Here is a 26,766-nt window from a genome sequence, read left to right as displayed (position 1 = left end):
TCTGCAATGCTCAGAGATGTCGGACTGCACAATTACTCTGCAGGTCTTTTTTGTTCTCTACTACGGTGCAGTACCACTGTAGTAGAGAACAAAATTGTCAATAGAAATTGACACATTAATTTGGGATTACTGCTATAAAGTATGAAGTATCTTGCAATTAGGCAGGCCATCTACCTAATTTATCTAGCCTTGTTGCAGCTCACAATAACCCTGCAAACTTAAACTTGATACGCTTTCATCAATATTTTTAATAAATACAGAAAACAACAATGGGCCCAGCTTTGATATCCGGGGTACTCCACTAATAACATTTAGCCCAAGAAGAGCAGTGCCCATTGATATTGAAGAACAGTGCCAAATGACTCTCTTTTCCCACATCCCTTTATAACAGTTATCATCATCATCAGCCATTTTCAATCCACTGCAGGATGAAGGCCTCTCCAGCAACTTTCCAGTTCCTTCTGTTTTGAGCACTGGCCATCCATTTACTACCCACAAACTCATGAATTTCATCTATTCATCTCTGCCTTTGTCCTCCAGGTTTTCTTCTAGCTCCTCTTGGATACCATTCTGTTATTTTCTTAGTCCATCTGTCATCATGTCTTCAACTACGTGTCCTGCCCAAGACCATTTTAGTTCTTTAGTTTTGATAAGAATGTCCTTTACTTGAGTTTGCTGCCTGATGCTTTCTGATTAGTTTTGATAAGAATGTCCTTTACTTGAGTTTGCTGCCTGATCCATGTGTTTCTCTTCTTATCTAACAGTCTGATTCCCAATATAATTCATTCCATTCTTCGCTGTGTAGTTCTCAGCTTCTCTTCCATTCTTTTGGTGAGTGCCCAAGTTTCACTTCCATAACTCATGATGGGGAGTATACATTAGTTCATTATTTTACGTTTCAGACAAACTGGGATATTGCTCTTCAGTATGTGACTATATTTCCTGAATGCTGTCCATCCAAAATTTATTCTTCTCTTGACTTCCAGCCATTTATCATTATTACAGCTAATAACTTGTCCCAGATACGTATATGACTCCACCTTTTCAATTACTGCTCCTTCAATCATTTCCCTTTCTGTGGCATACTTGTTCATCATTACTTTTGTTTTAGCCATATTCATTTTTAGTCCAAAATCCTTACTAACTTGCATAACTGATTAAGATTTTTCTCTAATTCTTTCGGATCGTGGCTTATGACCACAATATCATCTGCCAATCGTAAATGGTTTAGGTACTCTCCATTCACATTGACTCCTTTCTGCGACCAGTCTAATCTTCTGAAAGCTTCCTCAACAGCAGCAGAAAACAGCTTCGGAGATATTGTGTCTCCTTGTCGAACTCCTTTCTCAATTTTAAATTTCCTACTGTCTTTGTCTAGTCTAATAAAGGAGGTAGCACTCTCATATATTTTCTTCAAAATCATAATATATGGGGTATCTATGCCTTGTCTTTCCAGTGCCCGAAACATTGCCTTATGCTGTATGGAGTCAAATGCCAGGCATAATGGTGTTTTATATTCATTTGCTTTCTCCATTAGCTGTGATATTACGTGAAGGTGATCCATAGTGGAGAATCCTCCTAAAGCCAGCTTGCTCTTTCGGCTGATTATCATCAAGTATTCTTTCTAATCTGTTAGTAATGACACTTGTGGACAACTTGTAGATGTGGGATAACAAGCTAATTGGTCTATAATTTCCAATTTCTGATTTATCTCCTTTCTTATGCAGCAAAACTATGATTGCATTATTCCACTGCTTAGGCGTCACACCGTTTCTAATGCACTTTGTGAAGAGCCTTGCCAGTTTTTGTGTTATGTCTCTTCCTCCCAATTTAAACAACACTACAGTAACTTCATCTTCCCCAGGGCTTTCTGATTCTTCATTTTCTTCAATGCATGTTCTACCTCATCAGGAAGAATATCGGGTATGTCGTATGTGTTGCTAATTTGCAATCCATCTTCCCCACTGCTGGCATCATTCCCTCGCTCCTTGTATAATTCTCTATAGTAGTCTTCTGCTATTTGAATTATGCCTTCTCTGCTGTTTATAAATACACCATCGCTATTCTTCAGTTTCAGTATCATTTGTCTTTCTGTATTACTGCTCCTGGCTGCTGATTTAAATCCTTTGTTTTCCCTTAATGCTTGTTCTACTTTTCTTGTGTTAAATCTTCTTATGTCCTCTCTGAGTCTCTTTCTAATGGCTTTGCATAACTCAGTATATTCAATTTTCTCCCTGTCAGTAATTTTCTTGCTCTTCATTTGTCGTCTTCGTTTCATCATGACAAGTGTTTCTTGACAAATTTTTTTCTTCTTTGGATTTCTTTTTCCCTATAGGTTTCTTGGGCTTTATCACTTTCAGAAAGTTGTAATATTCCTCGTCGATATCTTGATCCTGAGCAGTCTGCAGAAGCTCAAACTTGTTCTTAAGTTACAGTACATACTACTTTTTCTCCTCTTCTGTTATCTCAAAGACCTTTGTATTATTTACTTGAGTCAGTTTTTTCCTTTCCTACATCTATATCAAGTGTACATCTTACCATTTTGTGATCACTTCCAACATTTACCTTATTTGGGACGGTAACATCATTCACAATATATCTTCTTTAGTGAGGAAGAAGTTGATTTCATCAGTAGTTAATCCATTTGGACTCTTCCATGTCCACTTTCTGTTCACCCTTTTCTTGAAAAAAGTGTTTTTTACTGACAGTCCTTGAGATTCTGCAAATTCCACAAGTCTTTCACCTCTTTCATTTCTTTCACCAATTCCAAAATTTCCTATTGTTCCCCTTTCTGCACTGTTTTGTCTTTTTCCAACCTTAGCATTGACGTCCTCCATAATAATAGTGTAGTGGGTTTTCTGCTCATCTAGAAGACTCTCAGTTTCGGTGTACATTTCTTCAACCTCTTCATCATCATGGCTCGATGTTGGTACATAAATCATTATAATCTTTAGCTTATAGTTTAGCTTTTATCTCTTAGAAATCTTGAGTATTAGTCTTGACACCCTTGGTGATGTACTTTTGAATTCCAAAATGTTGTTTTTAAAATCTTTATGGACCAGAAACCCAACTCCACCTTCACTCCTTTCACTGTTTCCATTGGTGTACAGCAGATTTCCACTTGATAAACTTATAAGTGATTCATTTCTTCTTCTTGTTTCAGCCAAACCAATGATTTTCCAATTCACATTTTCCAATTCCTTTTCCAGCTCTAATATCCTGTCTTCACCGATAAGTGATCTTACGTTATAACAGGCCAAGTTCAGTTTCTGTGCATGGCAGCCTGGTCATACTCAGAGATTTTTAGCACCCTCTGCTTCCACTCTGATCCTCTCGCTGCATAAGAGGGAGAGTGAAAGCTGCTGGGGACTGAGGGCCATTTGTTTTGTCATGCTGTCATATGTTGAAGGGTTTGGTCTTTTCCTCTTTACGCTAACCAGGCATCTTGAAGAGAACCACTCTACACGTTCCTTGCCACCTAAGTGACGTATCAGGGCTTATCATTGAGAAGGTGTGCATGAGTGGATTTTAGGGAGGCAGGTCAACCGGACTTCTCCTAAATCTTCTGTAATAGAGAGATATTGAATCCATCAGTGTTTTAGGCTGAGTGTCTGATAACACACAGGATACCTGTTCCACTCCAAACCTTTATAACAGTACTTGTCCTCTAATGCCATACTGCTTCAATTTGTACAGCAGGCTTTCATGTTGAACAGTGTTAAAAGCTTTCTGAAATAGAAGTATATGATGTCAAAACTATGCTTTACACTCAGTTCCTTTATTATTGCATCATAGTACTGATCAGATTGGTCAGACAATATCATCCCTTAATCAATCCATGCTGTGATTGACATATAACTGCATTCTTACCAAAATAGTCCTGCATTACTTCTTTAACCAGTAACTCCATTATTTTCCCCTGGAACAGCAGTTAAGCTCACATGTGTAATTCTCATTTTGCCTTTGACTTCATCCCTTTGTGAAATGGAAAGACATTTACACATCATCAGTCCATAGGTACCTTCCCTGAATCCAAGAATGCTCTCATAATTATGACCTAAAGGTTTGTTTATTTCTTTGCTGCCTCTCTTAATATAATTGGACAGATCCTTATCTATCCCACAAATATGTGCCTTATTTACTTTTATCTTCAAAAATTCTCTTCCATTCTCCTCTTAATTATCATAAAACGATTAAGCTTGCTGTTGGAATTTGATATACTTCCAGCATCCATTCCTATCCCTAAAAAAAATTATCATATGCAAATATATATAAATGCAAAATATCCATTCAATTTGTTAGCAACCTGAACAGAATCATCAACAGTGATACATATATATCTAGTAGATCAATGTATTCATCCTCCTTCTATTTAACATAAGTAAAGTCTTTGCTACTTTTCTTTGCAGAGACTTCTCATAATCCTCCTTAGCCTTCCTAATCCCCCCCCTTGACATTTACCCAAAATGTGCTGCTTATTTCAAAAAATTATCCTAATACTGCTCATCTATAAGATAAATACAAAAATGCATACCTAAAACTCACAATAACTTGAGGCACAGAGACTATTCTCAATGAACTTCTACAAATACTGCATTCTTTTTGGTTTGAGAAAGTACAAAATAAGTAAACAAAGTTAACATTAATATATATAAAAGTTTATAAAATTAATATATGTATGATGGTAGTAATCAACAAATCTAAGCATACCTTTAAGCTCAGGCACATGGTAAGAAGAATTGTAATTATTAGCATTCCAGCAAGTCCTACAAGGTGTAATGTCCGACGACCTGCTCTTTCTACAAGCACTAAAGATATAACAGTCATCAAAACATTGATGCATCCCATTCCAAGAGTAGCATAAAGTGCCACTTTTTTGGTCAGCCCTGCACTGAGGAAAATCTCAGTTGAAAAGAATATTGCCTAAAAAACAAATAACTGTGTAATAATATGGCTCATTTACAAACTGAAAATTTCTTTTAAGTGAGTATTTCTCCTCGGAAGTAAATAAAAAAAACAACTGGAAGTGAGTTTAAAATTATACTTAATACATTTTTAAAATTATTGTTCAAAGTTTTATGCTTTCATTATTTACCTGCAGTAATTTGAAACTAACAAAAAATACAAATCAAATTTAAACCAATATACAAATCAGAATTATTAATTTTTTTATCAGAAAAATTGACTCCATAAATTTGGAGGTTGCAGGTCTCTCTTTCTGAACATTAATGATATTGTGGGGAGGGGGGGGGAAAGCCCCTGTATATATTTTTAAAATCTGTGAAGCACAAATAATGAATAGAATGATTAACAATTATTATATGATAAAGAATGGATTTATGTCAATTATAAAATTATATTTTAACAGTACAAAAACACTGACAGAAATTAAAAAATAAAATTAGAAGTATTAGAGATTTGCAATTAAGCAAAAGATGCTTAATTGCAAATACCAATATATATTTTGAAATCATGGATACGACATACAGCATTGCTTGGAATTTTGTGTATTAGTTTGTGCATCTCAGGCCATCTTTGACATTTTTCATTATTAAAGCTTGGTATATGAGGTTTCCAGACAATAATAATTTTAAAAAAAGTTTCACTTACTGGATATTTCATGGCCTTGTGAGATAGTAGGGGTGGGGGAATTGTTTTTTTATCTTGTCAAATCTCAAAATATTAATAAATTGCCTTCCTTTGAGTGTAAATTTTAGTTAGAAATAAAGAGAAATCATAGCTCTGATGAGAGTATGGAAAAGTGGGAATAAAGGACATGTTGTTCATGATCTGAAGTTGTACAGAACCAAAATGGCACATTTGATTTTGTATGATGCAGCAACCAATCACTAGTGCCCATATGATTAAATGTTTTAGCCCAGCAATCTCCTATGGAAGACTGCTAGGCTAAAAACATTTAATCTTAAACATTTAGGATCTTTTGTAAACATTTTGACCTTCTTTAATTCATTATATCCTGTTAAAATATAGAAATTGCAAAGTGTGATCAACACAGTCTTGCTTGGATGTGTGTGTGTGTAAAATAACACAGAAACAAACTAGCTGAGTGTGGCTGGCACTGAACTTTTTACAAAGGCTCATATTCACCATCTAGTAGCAAAACCTCATACTATCACCTGTGTTACTGTGGTAAGCACAATCTAGAAACTTTTGAAACCTTGTAAAAGTTCCAGTCTAACTTTGAAATCACAAAATCAACCAACTAGCAACAACTGAGACACAAAATTCTCACAGATCATGACAATACAGTTTCATTCATTGCCATTTTCCAATTTTGGAGAAGAAGAATTTGAACTTTTGCCAAAGGTAAGAAATTACATCTTTGATTCTTTCTCTGGTAGAAGTTCCAAGTCCTCTTCTTTATTCTAGACTCATTAAGTTTCTGATTTTGGTTATAAGCTTTTAAGCTTCCTGTGTAAATTTGCACCTCTCAATTTCATATGATTATGAATCGTCTTCACAGGAAAGCTTTTTACGCATTTGTGTAAAAGCTTTTTATATATATTATAGGAAAGCTTTTTATATATATTATGGACTAGAGCCACTTATTCTATAAAATTCCTTTCTCTTTCATACTTTCTTTCTTCTTTCTTCGCAATACACAGCTTACTGTTCCATTGCTTATTACTACACATTGTTTATTATATATTTTATACATATACAATAGAACCCGGATAAGAAATTCCTGCATAAGAAGTTTTTCTCTGTACTAGGTTTGGTTTCTTAATTCCCAATTTAAACTCTATATATTGTAATGTATTATTTTTCCGGGTAAGAAATTTCCTGGGTAAAAAGTTTTCCTGCATAAAACGTTCACGATAAAGAATACTTGATGTATTATTATAATGACATTTTCCCACTTAATACATTTTTTAAATATAGAAATTCTTTATTTTTATATTAAAAAATATAAACATTTCGGTAATTAAACCAAGTTAGTGCATAGCATTGTTTTAGTTCATAGTAAATCACCAAAGTAGCTGAAATGGCATCGTTTTTGTTACATCTCATATTGTGAATGGAATTCCGTCACTACCTTGAATAAGCAACACTTCACCAGTGGAGAGAGAAGATTAATGTTACTTATTCTCGGCAGATACCACCACCCCTGGGTGGGGGTATCCACTGGTGAAGTGTTGCCCTATTCGAGAATCCACTGTCAAAGCGATATTGAACTACTGTTATTCGAGGTAGTTCAATATCAGGGAAACTCATTGTGAAGGCATTCACAATATGAGATATAAACAGAAACGATGCCATCACCTACTTCGGTCAGCGATTTACTATGGACTAATATGATACTCGCCACTAACTTGTTCAATTAATGAATTTTCTGTAGTCTGAAGCTTTCAGCGCTAAAACCTTTTTATAAAAAAAAATTTATATATTGTTTGTAAATCCTCAGTTTAAACATGTTTCCCATAGTAAAATATTTATAAATTCTGAAGTAGTACTTAAAAATGATCTTTAACTTATGTATGTGTATCTTTTCATTTTTATTTGTGTAGTTAAATTTCATACCCTAATACCATTTTCCCTTCTAAGAAGTTTTCCCTCGTAAGAAGTTCTCCAGTTCTTTGGAATATTTCTTATTCGGGTTCTACTATATAAAATATGTATTAAAATTAGTTTTGCTTTAATAGATGTCATTTACAGGCAGGTTCTATACAAGGGTGATTCCTGGTAGGGCTAAAGAGACCAAGTCCCACCACTTAAGATCAAAATAATGTGAATTTTTACCGCTATATGATGATTAAAGCTTAATAATTCCCCAGGGCACTGCTTTTAAAATCCTGAGACTGCTTCTGGTTCTATGCTAACAGCATTAGGTTATGAATTAGTGTTTGTTTGTATGTTTTTTTTTTTTTTTTTTTTTCTTTTTACATAGTATGAATCAAAGCTGTAATACTCAATACGTTCTAGGTTGATATTAATATTTGTAAAATAATAAGAGGAGTTTACCTCAATATAGTACGTAGAATACTTCCGTATTCTACGTACTATATTGAGGTAAACTCGTCTTATTATTTTACAAATAGTTTTCTTTTTACATAGTTCCTGTAAATATGTATCCCATATCTGGATTACTACTGTCTTGTTATGCTTTAGAAAAGGTATACCATTACAAATACAGATGGGGGATTAATAGGTTAGTAATAATATTAATTTTCATTTTTTTTTTTCATTTTCGTTATTACCCTAGTCAGTTGAAACATGTTGGTTATTGTGACCATTTGCTCTGATGTTGCTTCTACATGTGGATGTATACTCAACATGTTGGTATAAATTGTAAGCCTTTTATTTTATCAATACATTGAGTTAATGATATTTAAACTTCAAGTTTGTACCTACTCTATTTATCAGACTGAGTTATGATAGCCACCCTAATTTTTGTACATTTTGTTATTATTATTATACTCATTACCTCTACTAACCATTGGCCCAAGTGCAAAGCACCCTGCCTCGTGGTTTGGGCCGGGCAGGTGAGTCCTGGCTAAAGAGGTGCACGCTATTCATCCTTCCGGGGTTCACGCCCCTGTCAGGGTTCTATTATCTTGTGACATCAAAGAAACAGAATGAGGAAGACAAGCTACTGGCAATAATGGTTCACTGCGTCGGAGATCACCCTCTGGTGGGCTATGTACTCCCCCAGAGCTAAGATTCCCAGCATCATGGATTTGTTCTGTATATTCCCGAAATTTCACTACAAAGACAGGTCTTGGACTGCACATTAAAAGAGCCAATCCAGTTTAGGTGAATGAGAATGTCAACACAGAGTATTCCAGGGCCAGATGGTGGAAGGAAGAGGTACAGCTTCTTGCCAACATGGATGTTGAGTTGAAAGCTTTTCATGATAAGAGTATCAATCAGTTTCAGTTGCTGCAAGCCTGTTTTCATCAAAGAACTATATAATGTTGAAGAAAGTTGCCATCTTACCAAGCTTTGGTGCAAAGATTATTAAACCAAGTAACTACTGATCCTAATCTTCCTACTGCTACTATAGCAACTGCCTCAGCTGAAGGAGTTTGGGAGTGTAGTTCCCTGGAGATCAAGAAGGAAGACTATGATGCTATTACTGCATCCTTAGCACAGTTGCTGGATTCCACGTTTAGTCATCGGATGATCAAGAGTTTTTGGCAGAGGCCCTTGATGAAGAGTTGGACCAGTATATAAATACTGTTTTGATGGACACGGATGTAACTATTAGGAGGCCCATGGTGGCTCCCCTAGTTATTCAAAATGTTACTGCACGTTTTCTTATTTCTAAAAGGATGAGAAGAAAAATGGAGTATGCTGCTACCCAAAAATTATATTTGAAAAATCAGAAAAGATATGCTACACAAATTTAGATGATAGTGGCTCAAGGGATGTAGATTTTTCAATGGAGGACTTCTTCATGTTCTGGTCAGACTTATTTTGTGACGATATGTCTGGTTTCCTTTCCAGTATCCTGCTAGTTCAACTATCAATCTGATGATGAGCTTTTTAGAGTGTTGTACAAACCATTCACTTCAGATGAATTAAAGGCTGCTTTTCCTGGAATTTATTCATCACCAGGACTAGATGGAGTATCATCTCTATGTCTACGAAATATTACAACTCAGGTGCTCATCGATATAACATTAGGTGGGTCGGACTGATGGCAGTTGATTTGTTGCATGTGTTCTTATGGACAGATCAGCTTACAAAATCTTTATACTGAGCACACCCATTTTTTATTCCGAAGGAGGATCCTTCTAGTCCCTCTAAGCATAGACCAATTTCTGTTTCTTCTGTTATAACTAGGACATATCATAAGATACTAGTGTCCTGTCTGTCTACAATTATCAGGTTGGATCCTTGACAGAAAGCTTTTGTTCCAATTGATGGGACCGCAGAGAACATTGCAGTGTTGCAACCTCTTCTATATACATCTAGGAAGAATTTTCACCATCTGTATCTTGCAACTCTTGATATAAAAGAAAGCTTTCGACTCTGTAGCCCATCCTGCTATTATAGAAGCTTTTCAGAGGTATTGTGTACCTGTGTCATTTCTAAATTATGTGAAGTGCTGTATAACTTCAAATACTATAATGAGGTTTCTCAGAAAAAGTCATTGCGTTAACCCTACAAGGGGTGTAAGATAGGGTGAACCCCTGTTCCCTCTACTGTTCAACATGGCAATTGATATGTTGTTAAAGAGTTTACCTGATTATGTAAGTTTTACCCTTTTGGGGCATGGTGGCATTTGCTGACAACCTCATTTTAGCAGCCAACACCTAGACAGGTCTGCAGTGCTTTCTTGAGAGAGAGAGAGAGAGAGAGAGAGAGAGAGAGAGAGAGAGAGAGAGAGAGAGAGAATGTATTCTTGAATACATTCGGCTCTGGAGGGATTGTGCAAGGCTGATGGGGTAGAATTTTTCTCACCATGATCTGTGCTTGTTAACAGGAGAGACTACTTCTACAGGGATAGGATACACTTAAATAGAAAGGGGTGCAAGAGTGTTTGCTGATGCTATTGAGGCACCATTAGGTGGGTCAGAAAACTGCTAGCTTGGAGGGATTCAGACTAAAAGGTTAAAAGTAGCCACAGGCAGAGGTGAAGGTGATTCTTGCACTACTATTAGAATGAGCAGCAGCCTGGAGGGTGGGGTGTGAGGGCTTCAGGACTGATGGCAGTCATCATGAAACAAATAAATACATGGGCCGTGTTAGGGTAACTACGAATAGGTGCATGTATACTTGCATGTACACTAATGCTAGAAGTACAGTTCTGTTATAATGCAGTACATGTGTTCCTAAAAATCTCCATGTTATGGCATTTCGCACATTAAAAACAACAAGGCTTAAGGGAAAATAGGGATAGGGGCAGACACTCAAAAAAAAAAAAAAAAGTTCAGTCTGGTAAATAAAACACCAAAAAAATTAGAAACCCAATAAAATTGGTAACACAGGTTTAAACATCTTAAATTTCTAAAAAATAATTAAATATTACAGTAAATGTACCTTAACAAGATATGAAGTTTGTTTGATTGATATTTCTGTTCACTGATGTTTTCTTTCTTTTTTTTTTGGATTGTAAAATTTAAAACAGTAAAAAAGATAAGCAATCAATAACGACGAACATGGGATGCACAAATTGCACAAGTGAGACAAGTTTACGAAGCTTAAAAAATAGGAATGAAGAGAATATTCTGAAAATTTATTTATGTTTTTTATATGATTGAAGATTTCGTGGAAGGGTAAACGCATTTCACCATAATAAAGTAAAAACCCACAGAATTTCAGCTATCTGTATTATCGCAAATGCAATGAGATCGAGTTTACTACACGTTTATAATTAGATTACACTAACTGAAAATCCCAATAAACCGGGAACTGCAAATTGTTTTTATTGTTTCATGGTAGTGATCTCCAGAAATGTGCTCAGTATGGATTTGTTAATGGAAAGTCTTGTCTAACAAATTTGATTGGATACTATGATGTGGTTACAAAGGAACTAGATGCAAAAAACAATTTTGATATCACATACTTGGATTTCAGGAAAGCTTTTGACACTGTTGCACATGGAAGATTACTGTACAAATTGGAGCAGTATGGTATTAAGGGTAAGTTGCTGCAATGGATAAAAAGGTGGTTGAGTTGGAGAGGACAGAGAGTGGCAATCAATGGACGCTGCTCTTCATGGACTAATGTTATTAGTGGAGTCCCACAGGGTTCGGTGTTGGGCCCACTGTTGTTTTGTATATTTATCAATGATATTGATGAAGGTATGTCAGGCTTAATGTCGAGGTTTGCAGATGATTCAAAGGCTGGTAGAGTTGTTAATGACAGTAATGGTAGTGTGCTACTGCAACAGCATCTAGAAAATTTGGGCAGATGGGCTGAGAAGTGGCAACTGTAGTTTAACATTGATAAATGCAAAATACTGCATATGGGTAGAAGTAACACCAGAGGAATGTACCAACTGTGTAGTACAACACTTAGGGTGTTAGAAAATGAAAAAGACCTGGAAGTTTTTTTTTCAGTCAGATTTGAAGTTTTCTGAGGAATGCAAACAGGGTGCCGGAGCAAGTCATGGGGTATTGTCAATGATATACAGGAATTTTGCTAGCAGAGAAAAGGAGGTGATTATTACTTTGTATAACGCAATGGTCAGGCCACGCCTCGAGTACTGTATACAGATCTGGAGGCCTCATTCTAGGAAGGATGTAGATTTGCTTGAGTGTGTACAGAAAAGGGCAACAAGATTGGTGAGGGGACATTACCAAGAAAAGCTTAAGTTCTGCAAATTGCAGCGGCTGGAGACTGCAAGGTGATCTGATTGAGGTGTATAAGGCCTTGAATGGGTTTGGCACACTGAATTCTGACTGAGGGATTATAAATTCAAATTGAGGAAAGACAGTTGTAGAATAGACATGAGGAAATTTGCCTTGAGCCAGTGGGTGTTTAATTGCGGAACAAACTTCCATCTGTCATGGAAGTTGATAGCTTAAATAAATTCAAGGAGGAACTGGACAAACTTTTAGAGGGAATGGTTGTGTGAATTTTTTTTTTTTTTTTTTTTGGCTGATGCTACATAAGCTCATACGCTTGCTTTCTTGTATCACATGCCTCTATTACTATAAGAGATGTTTACTTATCATCTTGGATAAATCATGGACAGTCTATCGTTCCTTCTGGGCAGGAGAAGGTGAAGGTCCAGGCAGGGAGGTTCTTTTTGGGTGAGAAGATGCAGCCTTCACTTACAGTCTTAGATAAGTGGGTATATTTGGATGTTGAGTTCTTCCTTACTGGGAAAATTTTGTTTGGGGCTGATCTAAACCTGCAATAGGGGAGGCTGAGTAAATCCCCTTTGAAACCCCAACAGAGTTGTTTATTCTGAAGTATTTCTTAATGCCCAGATTTTTTGCAGTCGTTTAATCCTGGGCAAATTTACAGCCGGACGGTTGAATGCTTTGGATATGCAGGTTTTTTTTTTTTTTTTTGGCTGATGCTACATAAGCTCATACGCTTGCTTTCTTGTATCACATGCCTCTATTACTATAAGAGATGTTTACTTATCATCTTGGATAAATCATAGATTGGTGGTGAAGAGATGGTTACATTTACCCAAATACATTGTAACTCCTTATTTTTATGCAGATGTTTCTTCTGTGGGGTTGCCCTCCTTTCGTTGCGTAGTCCCAATCCTTAAGCAGAAACATCTTGAGAGGCCATAGCCTCCTTTTCTCCCCTGAAGGATGAGGTGAGAAATGCAAATAGGCTTCCAGTGGACGGCAGGAATGTTATTAATTCTAAAGGCAAGTTGAGAGAATGTTGGAAGACACTCTTTTATAATTTCTTTGATGGACAGGCTCGGGAGCAGTTAACGAAATTTCTGGTTCAGCATCGATGGAGAATGGAGATGGGACCCGGCCCGTATAAATGTACGCCCTACTTTCTCCAGAAGGTCGAGGAAGATCATTACATGGATCTTGTAGGGCTGGGTGTAACGTTATTGAAACTCTGGCTCATATTGCCTTGCGGTGCCACCGGTCCCATGACATGCACATTAAAAGGCACGATGCAGTTGTAAGTCTTGTAAACAACCAGTTGTGTCAAAAAGGTTGGTTGACTCTCCTGGAGCCTCGCTATACCACTACTGATGGTTTGAGAAAGCCAGATCTCCTCTGTGTAAAGGATGGTGTCTCATACCCCAGGGGCTCACATCTGGTGAGTATGGGCTTGGCACACCCAGGGTCCTGAGCTGGATATCATCATTCTTCTCTTTCTTGGTGATTCCTTTCTACTTCTCTCTCTCTCTCTCTCTCTCTCTCTCTCTCAGGGTAATAAAAAAAATTTTTTTTTTTTGGCCGGTGCAGCATAAGCCTCAGGCTTCCTTGCACCATATGGCTATTAATAATGATAATGAATGATAATGAACTCTTAGATGCTCAAGTAATCAGTTCGGGATATTCGCTAGAGGCATCTCATTGGACTAATGAGAAGAGAAAGTATGATGGAAACATCAGTTTTAGGCAGCAAACCAATAATAAGCTTGGAACTATGACTTTAGTTTCCACAATTACTCTAAATTGCAGAGGAGTCTAGTGTCAGACCTCTGCTAGACTTTTACGCATCTGGAATTATCCAGAAGTGATTTGAAAATGATCTCTCTCTCTCTCTCTCTCTCTCCATATGTTGCAAGGACTCTTGGCTGCTGGTGAGTGCACCAGCAATCAACGGGAATGATGAAAATAAAAAAAAATTATTTTTCATTTTCATCATTACCCTAGTCAGTTGAAGCATGCTCGTTATTGTGACCATTTGTTCTGATGTTGCATCTACACCTGGATATGTACTCAACATGTATAAATTTTAAGCCTTTTATTTTATCAATACATTGAGTTAATGATATTTAAAACTGTCAAGCTTGTACCTACTCTATTTATCAGACTGAGTTATGATAGCCACCCTAATTTTTCTACATTTTGTTATTATTATTATTACATTCATTACCTCTACTAGCTATTATTTGGCTTTTGTCTTATTTTACCTAAGTGTAATACATAGTTTTCATAGTTTTCGTGACCACCAAATACGGAGGATGCGGAAGGTCGGGGAATGACCACCGTATATCCTCAGCCTGGATAAAGGGTGAGGGTTGGCGTCAGGAAGGGCATCTGGCTGTAAAAATTGCACATGCCAAAACAATAAAAAAAAAACGCTGACCCCATATAATAATGGGAAAAGGCGAGGACAAAAAAAAAAAAAAAAAATATATATATATATATATATATATACAGTCAGTCCTCGTATAACATGTGTTTACACTACACGAATTCGATCATACACGATTTATAAATAGGGAAACGATATCTTATATAACACGAACCGAATTCGCTTATGCACGATTCACCTTTGTGTTTACAAGAAATGGCAGTCGAATGCGGAATCATCCCAACTGAACACAACACGATAGGAATGAAGAGAAGATTCTAAAAATGTATTTATGTTTTTATCAGTGAAGGGGAAACACATTTCACCATAATAACGTAAAAATCAACAACAATTCCAGCTATAGGTATAATTGCAAATGCAATTAGATCGAGTTTACTACCAGTTCATAACAGATTCCACTAGCAGAAACGCAACTGGAAATTGTTTTTATTGTTTTATGGTAGTAACCCCTAGAAATGTGCTTTAGTAAAATGTGAGGCGTTAATAGTGTATCTCTGTGTTTACGGTGTTGTTTATTCAGTTGTAACAACTGAATAAACAACACCGTAAAGACAGAGTTACATGCGCGCAGCTTTGTTTATGTGTATCAAACGTGCCTCCTCATTTTGTAATTGTGCTTTATTCCCTAAAAATGAGTGAAATACTTAAAAGGTGTGAAAAGGAAGCGTCCTGGTGAAGACACTACAGATTCAGAGAGAAAAAGAAAAGCAATTTCGATAAACAGAGGCGGACTGGGTCAAAAATTCTTGCCCGGGAAAATTTGTAGTGGCCTCACTATGGTTTATGGCCAAATTCACACCGGCCTCCGGCCCACTGGGGTTTCCCTGGTAAGGCTTATGGCCAGTCCGCCTCTGTCGATAGCGAAAAAATATGAAACTGTGAAACGCTTTGAGTGAAATGAAAGACTGTGATATTGCACATCAATGAGGCAACGCCGAGAATTAGAAAGAATGCAAAGAAAATAAAAACTTTCATAGCAACTCAAAGTGTAATTAAAATCCATTAGATCAAGACACAAAGAGTTGGAAGGGATGGAACAGCTGTCATCTGTTTGGATAGAAAATCAAACAAAAGTTTGCTTATGATGGAAGCAAAAGCATTAGCAATATTTTATTACGTAAATAGTTTTATTATTTATTTTTATATTTATATTATTTATTTATTGTGTTTGGTAATGTTTTAGTTACAAATGTGTGTTCGAACTTGGGTGTTTGGCACCTAACCCTACTTTTCCCATAGGGCCTGTTGTTTATATTGCACGATTTTGCATTGCACAAGGGTTTCTAGGAACATAACTGTCGTGCTATACGAGGACTGACTGTATATATATATACACAGGGAACTCTCGGTTTATGAACATTCGCTATAACGAATGTCACAATTCATTCAAAATTTCTTAAAGTTGCCAATAGATAGAGTTCCTTATAAAATGCCAAACGTACAGTGAACATAATTGTAGGATTTAAATAAATAAACTTTTATAAAATGTATTTATTATAATAATTATCAGAAAATTATTATATGATAATTATACTGAACTGTTCTTGGTTAATAAAACTAATCTGGCCAGTAAAAAAACATTGGGTTACATGCCACGCCATGTAAACTGTTTTCTCATGGGAAAGAAATCAGTGATTCCCCCTATTATAATATAATAGAATCATCACTTGCTTTGCCTACATTATCTTAGATGATCAACCATTGGTTCACTTAGGGTCTGGGAAAGTGAAGCTTCCCCATCCCCTTCTCTACCAGTTGCAAAGATACCTGAAACAGGTAATAGCAGCACTGCGAACACGCAACAACACGAGCATAACCTTTAGGTTAGGTTATTCTCATTCTCTCCTTTTCCCATCTCTCAATGCTCTGAGATGTAGCAGGCATACTAGTACTTATCAAAGGATAATCAACATGGAAAGAGGTTACAGCAACGAAGAGTATGTGGACATGCACTTCATGTATGATTAAGCAGTGCACTCAAGGCTGCGCATTTGTACCAAGAAGCATTTCCTTGGTGAAGGCAGCCCAACAGGCACACATTCATCAGGGTACATCAACACCTTAGAAAACATGGAGTACGAGCAGGTAGGCCTAGAACCATAGCACCTGATGATGAGGAAAGGGTGTTAGAAAGAATAGAACAAAATCAAGGAATTTTGACAAGGTGGGTTGCTCTGCAAGAGTGTGTACTGAGTCATAACAGTGTGTGGCGAATTTTACATTGCCATTACTGTACCCCTACTATATCCAGTGTGTACAAGGTCTCAGCAATACAGACTACCCTCCCAGAGTGAACTTCTGCCAGTGGATGCAACAACAGTGTGTCCTGAACCCCCAATTTTTAAACAACAATTTGTTCACTGACGAAGCTGGGTTATGTCTCATCGGACCAAATGAGACATAACTGTCTCATTTGGTCCGATGAAAATCCTAATCCTAACTCAGTACACGAGTCACGACATCAACAATGTTTCTCGTTGAATGTCTGGTCAAGACTACTAGGAGAGAATCTAATTGGACCACACTTTCCGCCAAATAGGCTAACAAGAGAGCTGTACCTTCAGTTCCTGCAGAATGTTCTGCCTCTTTGATGATGATAATGTTCCACTTCAGCAACGCCAGAACATGTGGTTTATGCATGATGGTGCACCGCACATTTTGCTTGAGTTGTGACTCGGAATCTAACTAGAAGATGTGGTCAACAGTGGATAGGTAGAGGTGGGCCTGTAAAGTGTGTATCTTGTAATAACTGAGAGTAAAGTGGAGGAGAAATTGTTGAAGATAAACACAAGAAAGGCACCCGGGGTGGATGGGATCTATCCAGTTATATTAAAGGAGGAAGTAAGCAAACCCTTAGCCATAATTATGAGAGCTTCCTTGGTACCCACAGACTGGAGATGTGCAAATGTGACCCCAATTCACAAAGGAAAATCAAAGGCTGACACAAGTAATTATAGACCTGTGAGTTAACTTCTGTTCCAGGAAAATTAATGGAGGCACTAGTTAAAGAAGCACTGCAGGATCATTTAGACAAGACTTCAGTTATAGCTCGGACACAGCATGGTTTTGTTAAGGGGAAGTCTTGCCTGACCAATTTGATTGGATACTATGATGCAGTCACAAAGGAACTGGATGCAGGGAATAACTTTGATATTATATACTTGGATCTTAGAAAGGCTTTTGATACTGTTGCACATGGAAGACTGCTGCACAAATTGGAGCAGTGTGACATTGGAGGCAAATTGCTGCTGTGGATAAAGGGGTGGCTGAGGGGGAGAAGACAGAGAGTGGTAATCAATGGACACTGCTCGTCGTGGACTAATGTTATTAGTGGAGTCCCTCAGGGCTCAGTGTTGGGTCCATTATTGTTTTCTGTATTCATAAATGATATTGATGATGGTATATCAAGCTTAATGTCGAAGTTTGCAGACGATACAAAGGTAGGCAGGGTTGTCAAGGACACTACTGACACTATGCTGCTGCAACAGGATCTAGAAAGGTTGAGCAGATGGGCTGAGAAGTGGCAAATGAAGTTTAACATTGACAAATGTAAAGTACTACACATGGGAAACAGCAACCCCAGAGCAACATATCAACTCTGTGGTACTACACTGACAGTGGTAGAGAATGAAAGGGACCTGGGGGTGTTGTGCAGGCAGATATGAAGTTCTCTGAGCAGTGCAGATGGGCTGCAAGAGTAGCTCATGGTGTATTGCCAATGATATATAGGAATTTTTCTAGCAGGGATAAGGAGGTGATTATTCCCTTGTATAAGGCAATGGTCAGGCCACACCTAGAGTACTGTATACAGGTCTGGAGGCCTCAAGAAGGATGCAGAGCTGCTGGAACGAGTACAGAGAAGGTCAACAAGATTAGTGAATAGAACAAAGGGGTGCTCTTACGAAGAAAGGTTTAAGTTTTGCAAATTACAGTGTCTGGAGACTAGGCACCAGCGAGATGATCTGATAGAGATGTATAAAGCCTTGAATGGTTTGAGCATGCTCAATGCTGATGGGATTCTTCCTCTCGCTCAGAATAATCACCTGAGAGGGCATAAATTGAAATTGAGGAAAGACAGATGTAGGATAGACGTGCGGAAATTTGCCTTTAGCCAGCAGGTGGTTGGTTGGTGGAACAGACTTCCATCCCTTGTCGTGGAAGTTGATAGCCTAAATAAGTTTAAGGCACAGCTGGACAGGGATTTTGAACGAACAGAGGGGTGAAGTGAAAGTGGTTTTTTTTTTTTTTTTTGGCTGATGCTGCATAAGCTTGCTTTCTTGCATCAAATGCTTCTACTAATGCTAATGCTAAGTGGCCTCCCAGATCACCAAACTTAAATCCTATGGATTTTTGTATCTGGGTCATGTAAAAAGCTTGGTGTACACTTCTGACATTAACACACCTGAGGAATTGCAGTGTCAGGTTGAAGGAGCCATTTAGAAAATCATAAATACCCAGGAATGCCCCTGAGGATTCGCAACTTAATGCAGAGAAGACTACAAAACTGCGTTTGGATGCAAGGACAGCACTTTGAACACCTTTTGTAACATGTAACATCTGTAAAATCCTGTGGTGATGAAACCAAAAATTAAAAATATATTATCTTATGTTTAATAAAACCACCCTTAGCAAAGGATTTACAGTTTTGAAACACCCTGTGTGTGTGTGTGTGTGTGTGTGTGTGTGTGTGTGTGTGTGTGTGTGTGTGTGTGTGTGTGTGTGTGTGTGTGTGTGTGTGTGAAAACTTTAACTAAATATACAAGAAGATAGAAAAATAGAATTGAAACAAAATTAGCACAGCAAACATTAGTGGCTGCAATGCATTATCCACCACATGCTGCTTATGATAAATTAAAATTAAACAAATGCCAGTAGCATGGCAAACCAATAGAAAGAAATATAAAAATAAACCCATATGTAATATAACAAAAAGGGCTGGAGGGGATCAAGATAAAGGGTATTGCAGAAGGAAGAATGCTCCAAAAATAATTTAGAAAAAGCCAATTAATAGAATGCCAAATAACAGAAAATTTAGAATATGCCAGTTAGTTGAAATTTAACGACATTCAGATGACAGCATCAGGTCCAAATTATGTGAAATAACACTAAAAACAGAGATGAAAACTAACTACAACACTTGACCAACAAAATGAAAATAAATAAAATAGACTAACCATTATGCCCATCTTGACGGACCACAAGACCAATGGCCAGGGAATTACTGCATTTCGAACATTAGACAAATCCATGCATCATCAAACCAATACACAGATTGAACTGCAAATGTAATGGATTTGAATAGTGGTGGCCCTTATGCAGTGTAAAATAACAGAACAGATCCTAGCACTCACTGGTGACACCATACCACTGATAAAGTCACTGTTAAATTAGAATACATACAGAAAATATTGGGCTATAGATGTATGAGCACAGCATTAGCATATCGTCTCACTACTGACCATGTAAAATAAATTGAAAACTTTAACTAAATATACAAGAAGAGAGAAAAATAGAATATAAAGAAAATTAGGACAGCAAACATAAGTGGCTGCAATGCATTATTCACCACTTGCTGCTTATCATAAATTAAAATAAATACAGCCCATTCCCTGGCTAACCTTTGTCTTATACTAAAGAACCCCTCCAACCCACCAAAGAAACCGAAATTCTACAGGCCAATCACCTTATTCTCTGTCCTTAGTAAACTTTTCAAATGCCTTCTGCTCCCCAGATTTCAGTACCACTACAACCAATCCCGCTTCATGGCTGCAGCTCTGAGGAAGACCTCAAACACCTCATCACAACAGCAACCTCTTTTACATCTAAATACCTTGTCATTGCTGTGAATTTCACTGGGGGCCTTTGACTTGTTCTGGTGGCCAAGTCTTTAGACTCCTCAGACAAGCCAAAACACACAAATCTTATTTCACCAATTGCTGGAGACTCCAGGGCCTCACATGAAGCATCTACTAACCATTCCTTGCAAAATCTTTAAGACTTGGTGCACACACACACACACACATACAAGCTGCAGATCTCACCTGAAAAAAAAAAAACAACCCCTATGTATTGCTCAAAGGCTCTCTTCAAACAAGCAGACCACTCCAATTCAAAATCAAGGGCAAAACAATCAGGCGAGCCACTGATTTTTTTTTTTTTTTTTTTTTTTGATTTGGTAGTTGTTGGCGCATCGGCTTCTGTGGCCATATTGCACCTCCCAAGGTTTTTGCAGTACGTTGATCCAAGCCCGAGGCGGGAATCGAACCCGCGACCTTTGGGTTGCCGGGCAGGTACTTTACCCACTCGGCTAGCCCGGTCGGCGCGAGCCACTGAAATGAAGTACCACAGCTTTGTCCTAGGCCAGGGACGTGTAAATGGGGGGTGCATTGGATGCACTGCACCAGGGGACCCAATTGAGGGAGCCATCAAAGTCTCAACATAAATAAACGAGGCCTCAACCCCTTTTGCATCCAGGCCCCTAAGTACCTTTCCTGGACACCAAATTGACATTCCATCCTAACTTGGCATATCTACAGTCCAAAGTTTGGAACTACACTGCCATGGTAGCTAGGATCAGTAAAAGCGACTGGGGACTACATTACCACTCCCTAGTGCTTCCTACAAGGCTATCCTTTTACCTATTACTACATACTATGCTGGTGTGTGGTTTGCAAGGGTCACGCTTGCTGGGAACATGAAAAAACTTGACACCATCCACGGAGCATTCTCTTAATTATTACTTGCACCTGTTGCACTGTAAAGCTGGGGAATCATGGAGGAGGTTTGGGGAAGACCTGAGTGACATCTGGGAGGAATTTCTTAGTAATTGGACTTTTTGGAAAAGAATTTCTTATTAATTGGACCTTTTAGGGAGTTGGTCTCAATTGCGAGAATAGTAGCTTGAAGTCCTTTGGATAGATGGTAGTCTAAGACTTTGTAGTCCCCTGCAAATAATCTCCAGGTCTATGGGAAGGATACATTCTATCCAAAGGACTTCAACAAGCTACTATTCTGAAAAATGAGACCAACTCCCCAAAAGGTCCAATTACTATGAAATTCTTCTCAAAAAAGTCCAATTACTATGAAATTCTCAAAAAAGTCCAATTATATGAAATTCTTCTCAAAAAAGTCCAATTACTAAGAAATTCTTTTCCAAAAATTCCAATTACTATTAAAAATCCTCCCAGATGTCACTCAGGTCTTCCCCAAACCTCCATGATTCTCCCCGGCTCCATACAACCTTTCTTATCGCAGGCCACGGATCTATAAATGGCAAATTTGCCTCCATGAACATCATAGAAGACCCTCACTGTAACTGTGAACTCAATGAAGACTGGAACCACCTTTCATACTTTTTTCCCCTCATACAAAGATTTGAGATGCATTCTCATCACCTGAATTCACAACCTGCCCCATGGGCAAGAACATCTATTTATTACTGAGGAACATTACTACCAAGTTTTAACACTATTAGTTGAGTGATGCTGGCACACAATCCTGCCAGCATCACTCAACTAATCCCATCAACCAATGACATCACAGACAGCCGACAAACCCAGCAAATTCATGATGCCACTTCTAAAATCAACATCCCATTTGCAGGAGCTGCCTTCTTGCTGCTTCTGGACTTGACTTCCCAACATTGGATTTGGACTCTCTCTCTCGGGGTAATTCAGAAATTTTTTTTTTGGTTAGTGCAGCATAAGCCTCAGGCTTCCTTGCACCATATTGCTAATAATAATAATAATAACATTCCCCACTTTAACCTCTGCCCCACCCCATCCTGCATGCATAGTGACAGTGTTTTTTTGCCTGGCAGCACCGGGGGAATTCCCCCAGCTCTGCATTATTACTCTGTGTAGAATAAAATACACTGTTTAAGGCCAGAGTGTGTGCTTTGTGATGTATTAGTGTGGGTTGTATTATTTCTCTGGCCACTTAGCCTTGGGGAGCCTGTGAAGAGCTACCAACACCCCCAGTTTCCGTCACTGCCCCGGGGACAGAAACTGATGGTTTTGGTAATTGGGGCTATGCCACGGGCCCCTAGGCTAAGAGGCCGGATAAACCATACAGTATACCACATAAACCACACAAAAGAACTGATCGTGGAGTTGTGGGGAACCATTGGTGCTACATGACCCTAAGCATCATATACTATGTACTCTGGCAGGACCACTTGATCAGAGGAGTTTACAATAAATCATGAATATAATCATTAATTGTATTTAGCAGTCACAGGCTTGAAGTATGATCCACTCAAAAGCATGTGCTACTGCACTGTTGCTCCCAACCGCAGTATTAACCATCAATGATAATCAACTCAGGGTGTTTCTTCGGTAGTCTACTGTGGAACCCCATATGTCTGAGTGTGTGGCACATTGTCATTTGGGATATTGTTCTTCCATTCCCCATATTGTATTGTGATGTTAACTGTCACACAGAGACATGCCTTTGAGCCCACACAATGTGCTGCACTCTTCACACACCACAAACATCCACCTTGCGTAATCTTTACAGTTCTGTTGCTTCCACAACATGCCCTTTTGAAACACGATAATGTTATTACTATGTCACATAACTCCTACTTTACTACTATACATTTTATACTGCGAACTATATGGCAATGTCCATTACAGATGGAGTGGTCACAATTCAGTGATCACTAAGTGTATATATTTATTTATATTTTTTAATTAATTAATTTATTTATTTATTTCTGACTGTTATATAATCATACCTCTTGTAATATAGAACCTATACAAAGTTTAAAGCAAAATAACACAAAGAGTAGCACTTAATCTATTATTTTCACGTGAATTCACAGAAAACAAATAATGTGGCACTCTGGGAAGTCTTAGCCACAAACTCTGAAATAATAAATAATGTACTATAAAGAGCTACTTTCTGGAGAGATCTGTCACACCAAACACCTAGAATAGCTTAGTTTCCACAAACTAAAAACAAAAATATCATCACCAGTATTTATTCTGTCAGACCTTTTATGTTTTATTCTGAGAAAATAATAACATATCACTTCTAAAATTACTGATAACACTGATAATAACACAATATACTTAGGGAGATAAACAAAAGTAACAGCAGCTAATCCTTGAACCAGCAATTAATGCACAATAAATATTTCACTGAGGGATCTGTGACTGGGTGCTAGTACTACCAGATTAAATAGAGAAATTTCAATTTATTAAAGTGGAGGGAGCTGAATTTATTAAAGTGGAGGGATTTCAATTTATTAAAGTTTATTTATTAATATTTATTGTTCCTGAAATTCATATATGGAGGCCATAATATCAACAGAAAGAACAATTTAGCAATTCAGCCAAAAAATACAAACAAAGATGAAAATAAATCCTCCTATTTTTGAAAATAGCAAAACAGACTTAGTTATTTTATCATCTTTAAGTTCTAACTTTGCATACTACATTACAGCTCACATTAAACAATTTCCACCAATTTGTTGGGGTAATTGTCACCAATTTGTTTGGGTAATTGTCACTATATAGTATCTGCTATCAGCAAGAAACTGTAATGATCGGCACAGTTTAAATACTCAGAGAGAGAAAGAGAGGAGAGGAATGAGGAAATCCTCTTCTTAATTTTGCAAAAATCAAAACAATTGTTAACTATTTTATAATTTTGAAATTTTAATTATACATAACTGAATTCTATAAATAAAAAAACATTTTTTTCTGCAAAACAAAAATACATACAGCATTAATTCCAGACAGCTGTTGCGAGAGCATCACTACCACAGCAATCATTAATGGAGTACGAAGAGTAAGATTATGCCACATTTCATAAAGTGTTACCTGTAAAATAAAATAATTATGATAATTTTGAATGTGAGATAAACATTACATTATCTCATGTTCTCTGTGCTATAAATATATGATGCAGGCACAAAAATGGAACCTAATAATTTAGATTAGGTAATCCCGAATGCTGAAATTGCCTAACCAGGCATGATTTGACTGACTACTAGATTAGGCGGATATGAAGTTTTCTAAGAAGTGCAGATGGTCTGCAAGAGTAGCTCATGGTGTCTTGTCAATGATATACAGGAATTTTTCTAGCAGGGATAAGGAGGTGATTTTGATATTTTTTTAAAATTTTTTTTTTTTGTAGTTGTTGGCGCATCGGCTTCTGTGGCCATAATGCACCTCCCAAGGTTTTTGCAGTACAGTAAACCCCCGCTATTCGCGGTATCTGTATTCGCGATCGCTGGTTTAATATAAAATGAAACCTAAAAAAATGTGAATTTTAAAGCGCTGTGAACATTTTCCGCCATAAAAAAACATGGGCATGGCTAAAATTATCTTTCCCGTTCAAAACAGCGCTCAGTGGGTGGGGGGAGAGGTGACAAAATCGCGAGCGTGGATCTTTCTCACTAATCCTTGTTCAGTGTGTGTTATGCGCTTGTCATGGAAGGTTTCGTCATTTGCTTTTAATTTATATGCTTATAAATTGATATGCTTACAAAAATGATAAATCTACCATTTTGCAGTGTAAAACAGACTTTTTCGAATGTGTTAATGGAAAAAAGTGACTTTATTTGGACAAGTTCTTTCTAACCGATTGTTAGGGTAGCTAAGAATAGAAACAGGTGCATGTATACTTGCGTGTACACCAATGCTAGGAGTTTAGTAAATAAATTTGATGAATTTGAGGTATTGCTCAAAACATCAAAGGCAGATATTGTTGGGATATCAGAGACATGGTGTCACACAGATATAAGGAATGCAGAACTGAAATTTGGGGAGTACAACGTCTACAGAATGGATAGACAGGATAGGAAGGGAGGAGGGGTTATGCTATTAGTTAAGAAACACATAAAATCCAAGGAAGTGAAGCCAGTCGATATCGATGGACAGGGCAGTGTCGAGTCAGTTTGGTGTGACATAAGCATAGGTAAATCAAAATTGAGAGTAGGAGTGTGCTATAGGCCTAATGACTCTGATGAGTATAATAAGATACTGTACAGGGAAATAGAATGGGCCAGTAAATCAGAGAGTCTTATAATGGGGGATTTTAATTTCCCAGATATTGACTGGAATTTGTGAGTTGGTCACTCACACACTAGCAAGGCTTTTGTGGATTTATTGGATGATTGTTTTCTACACCAGCATGTTCGGGAGGCAACTAGAGGGAGTAATACTCTTGATCTGATTATCAATAGTGATTCTTCATGCATTAATAATCTGCAGATAAAGGAACCACTAGGTGGCAGTGATCACAGTGTGCTGAAGTGGGATTTACTCAAGGAGGTAACTACCATCAGAGGTAAAGGGAAGGGTTTTTGCTTTCGTAAAGGCGACTATGATGGTCTGAGACAGTATTTAAATTCTATACAGTGGGACCAACTGATGATGTTACCAACAGCAAATTCAAAATGGGAAGCATTCAAAGAAGTTATCTTGGAAGCTACTAGGTTTTACATACCAATTAAGAAATATTGTTCAAGGTTCAGGCCTAAATAGTTGTCAGATGAACTAATGAGACATATGGCAGAGAAGAAAAATGCATGGGATACATACAAATTAATGGGTGACATGGAAGCCTGTGATAGATATAAGTTGGTCTGTAACCAAGTCACAAAGGAGATTAGGCAGGCAAAGGCAGATTATGAGAAATCCTTGGCAAAGGATGCAAAGAAAAACAGAAAAGAGTTCTTTACCTATTTAAACTCAAGAAGGAAAGGGATGAATCAGATTGGTCCGCTGGATGTTGATGGTTCAACAGTTGAGGATCCTGCTCAGGTGGCTAACAATCTAAACAAGTATTTTGCATCTACATTCACACATGAGGAGTTATTCAGGAAGGGGAATGTCGTAGGTGAAGTAAACATTGGCAGTGAGCTAGATGATTTTCTAACAACTGAGAGGAAAGTGGAGGAGAAATTGTTGAGGATAAACATAAAAAAGGCACCCAGGGTGGATGGGATCTATCCAGTTATATTAAAGGAGGCAGCAAAGGAAGTAAGCAAACCCCTAGCCATAATTATGAGAACTTCTTTGGACTCAGGGG

The 26,766-nt window shown here is 37.6% G+C and overlaps 2 protein-coding genes across 3 annotated transcripts in view; one reads left to right on the top strand and one right to left on the bottom strand.

Annotated features, from left to right (window-relative positions):
• The window catches only part of LOC150088182 (solute carrier family 2, facilitated glucose transporter member 1-like), a 345,132-nt gene that overhangs the window by 55,481 nt on the left and 262,885 nt on the right, over positions 1–26,766 (bottom strand). The window contains exons 7-8 of one of the 2 annotated variants that reach the window (XR_016546731.1): positions 24,453–24,551; positions 4,711–4,891 (exon numbers count right to left, since the gene is read on the bottom strand). Coding sequence is in view for 1 of the 2 variants with exons in the window: in XM_090369368.1 (XP_090225494.1) it covers positions 4,711–4,923; positions 24,453–24,551 (312 nt within the window). In the remaining variant the exon portion in view is untranslated. Of the gene's footprint in view, positions 1–4,710; positions 4,924–24,452; positions 24,552–26,766 lie in introns of both variants that reach the window. The other variant, XM_090369368.1, reaches the window with a different exon arrangement.
• The window catches only part of Scox (Synthesis of cytochrome c oxidase), a 307,125-nt gene that overhangs the window by 224,681 nt on the left and 55,678 nt on the right, over positions 1–26,766 (top strand). The gene's annotated exons all lie outside the window — the stretch shown is intronic.

Source organism: Mastigoproctus giganteus, chromosome 3, assembly GCF_048544385.1.
Source record: "Mastigoproctus giganteus isolate SK-2022 chromosome 3, ASM4854438v1, whole genome shotgun sequence".
NCBI classification, from domain to species: domain Eukaryota; kingdom Metazoa; phylum Arthropoda; class Arachnida; order Uropygi; family Thelyphonidae; genus Mastigoproctus; species Mastigoproctus giganteus.
Note: the sequence above shows the minus strand (reverse complement) of the source record. Positions and strands in the feature narration are given on the sequence as shown.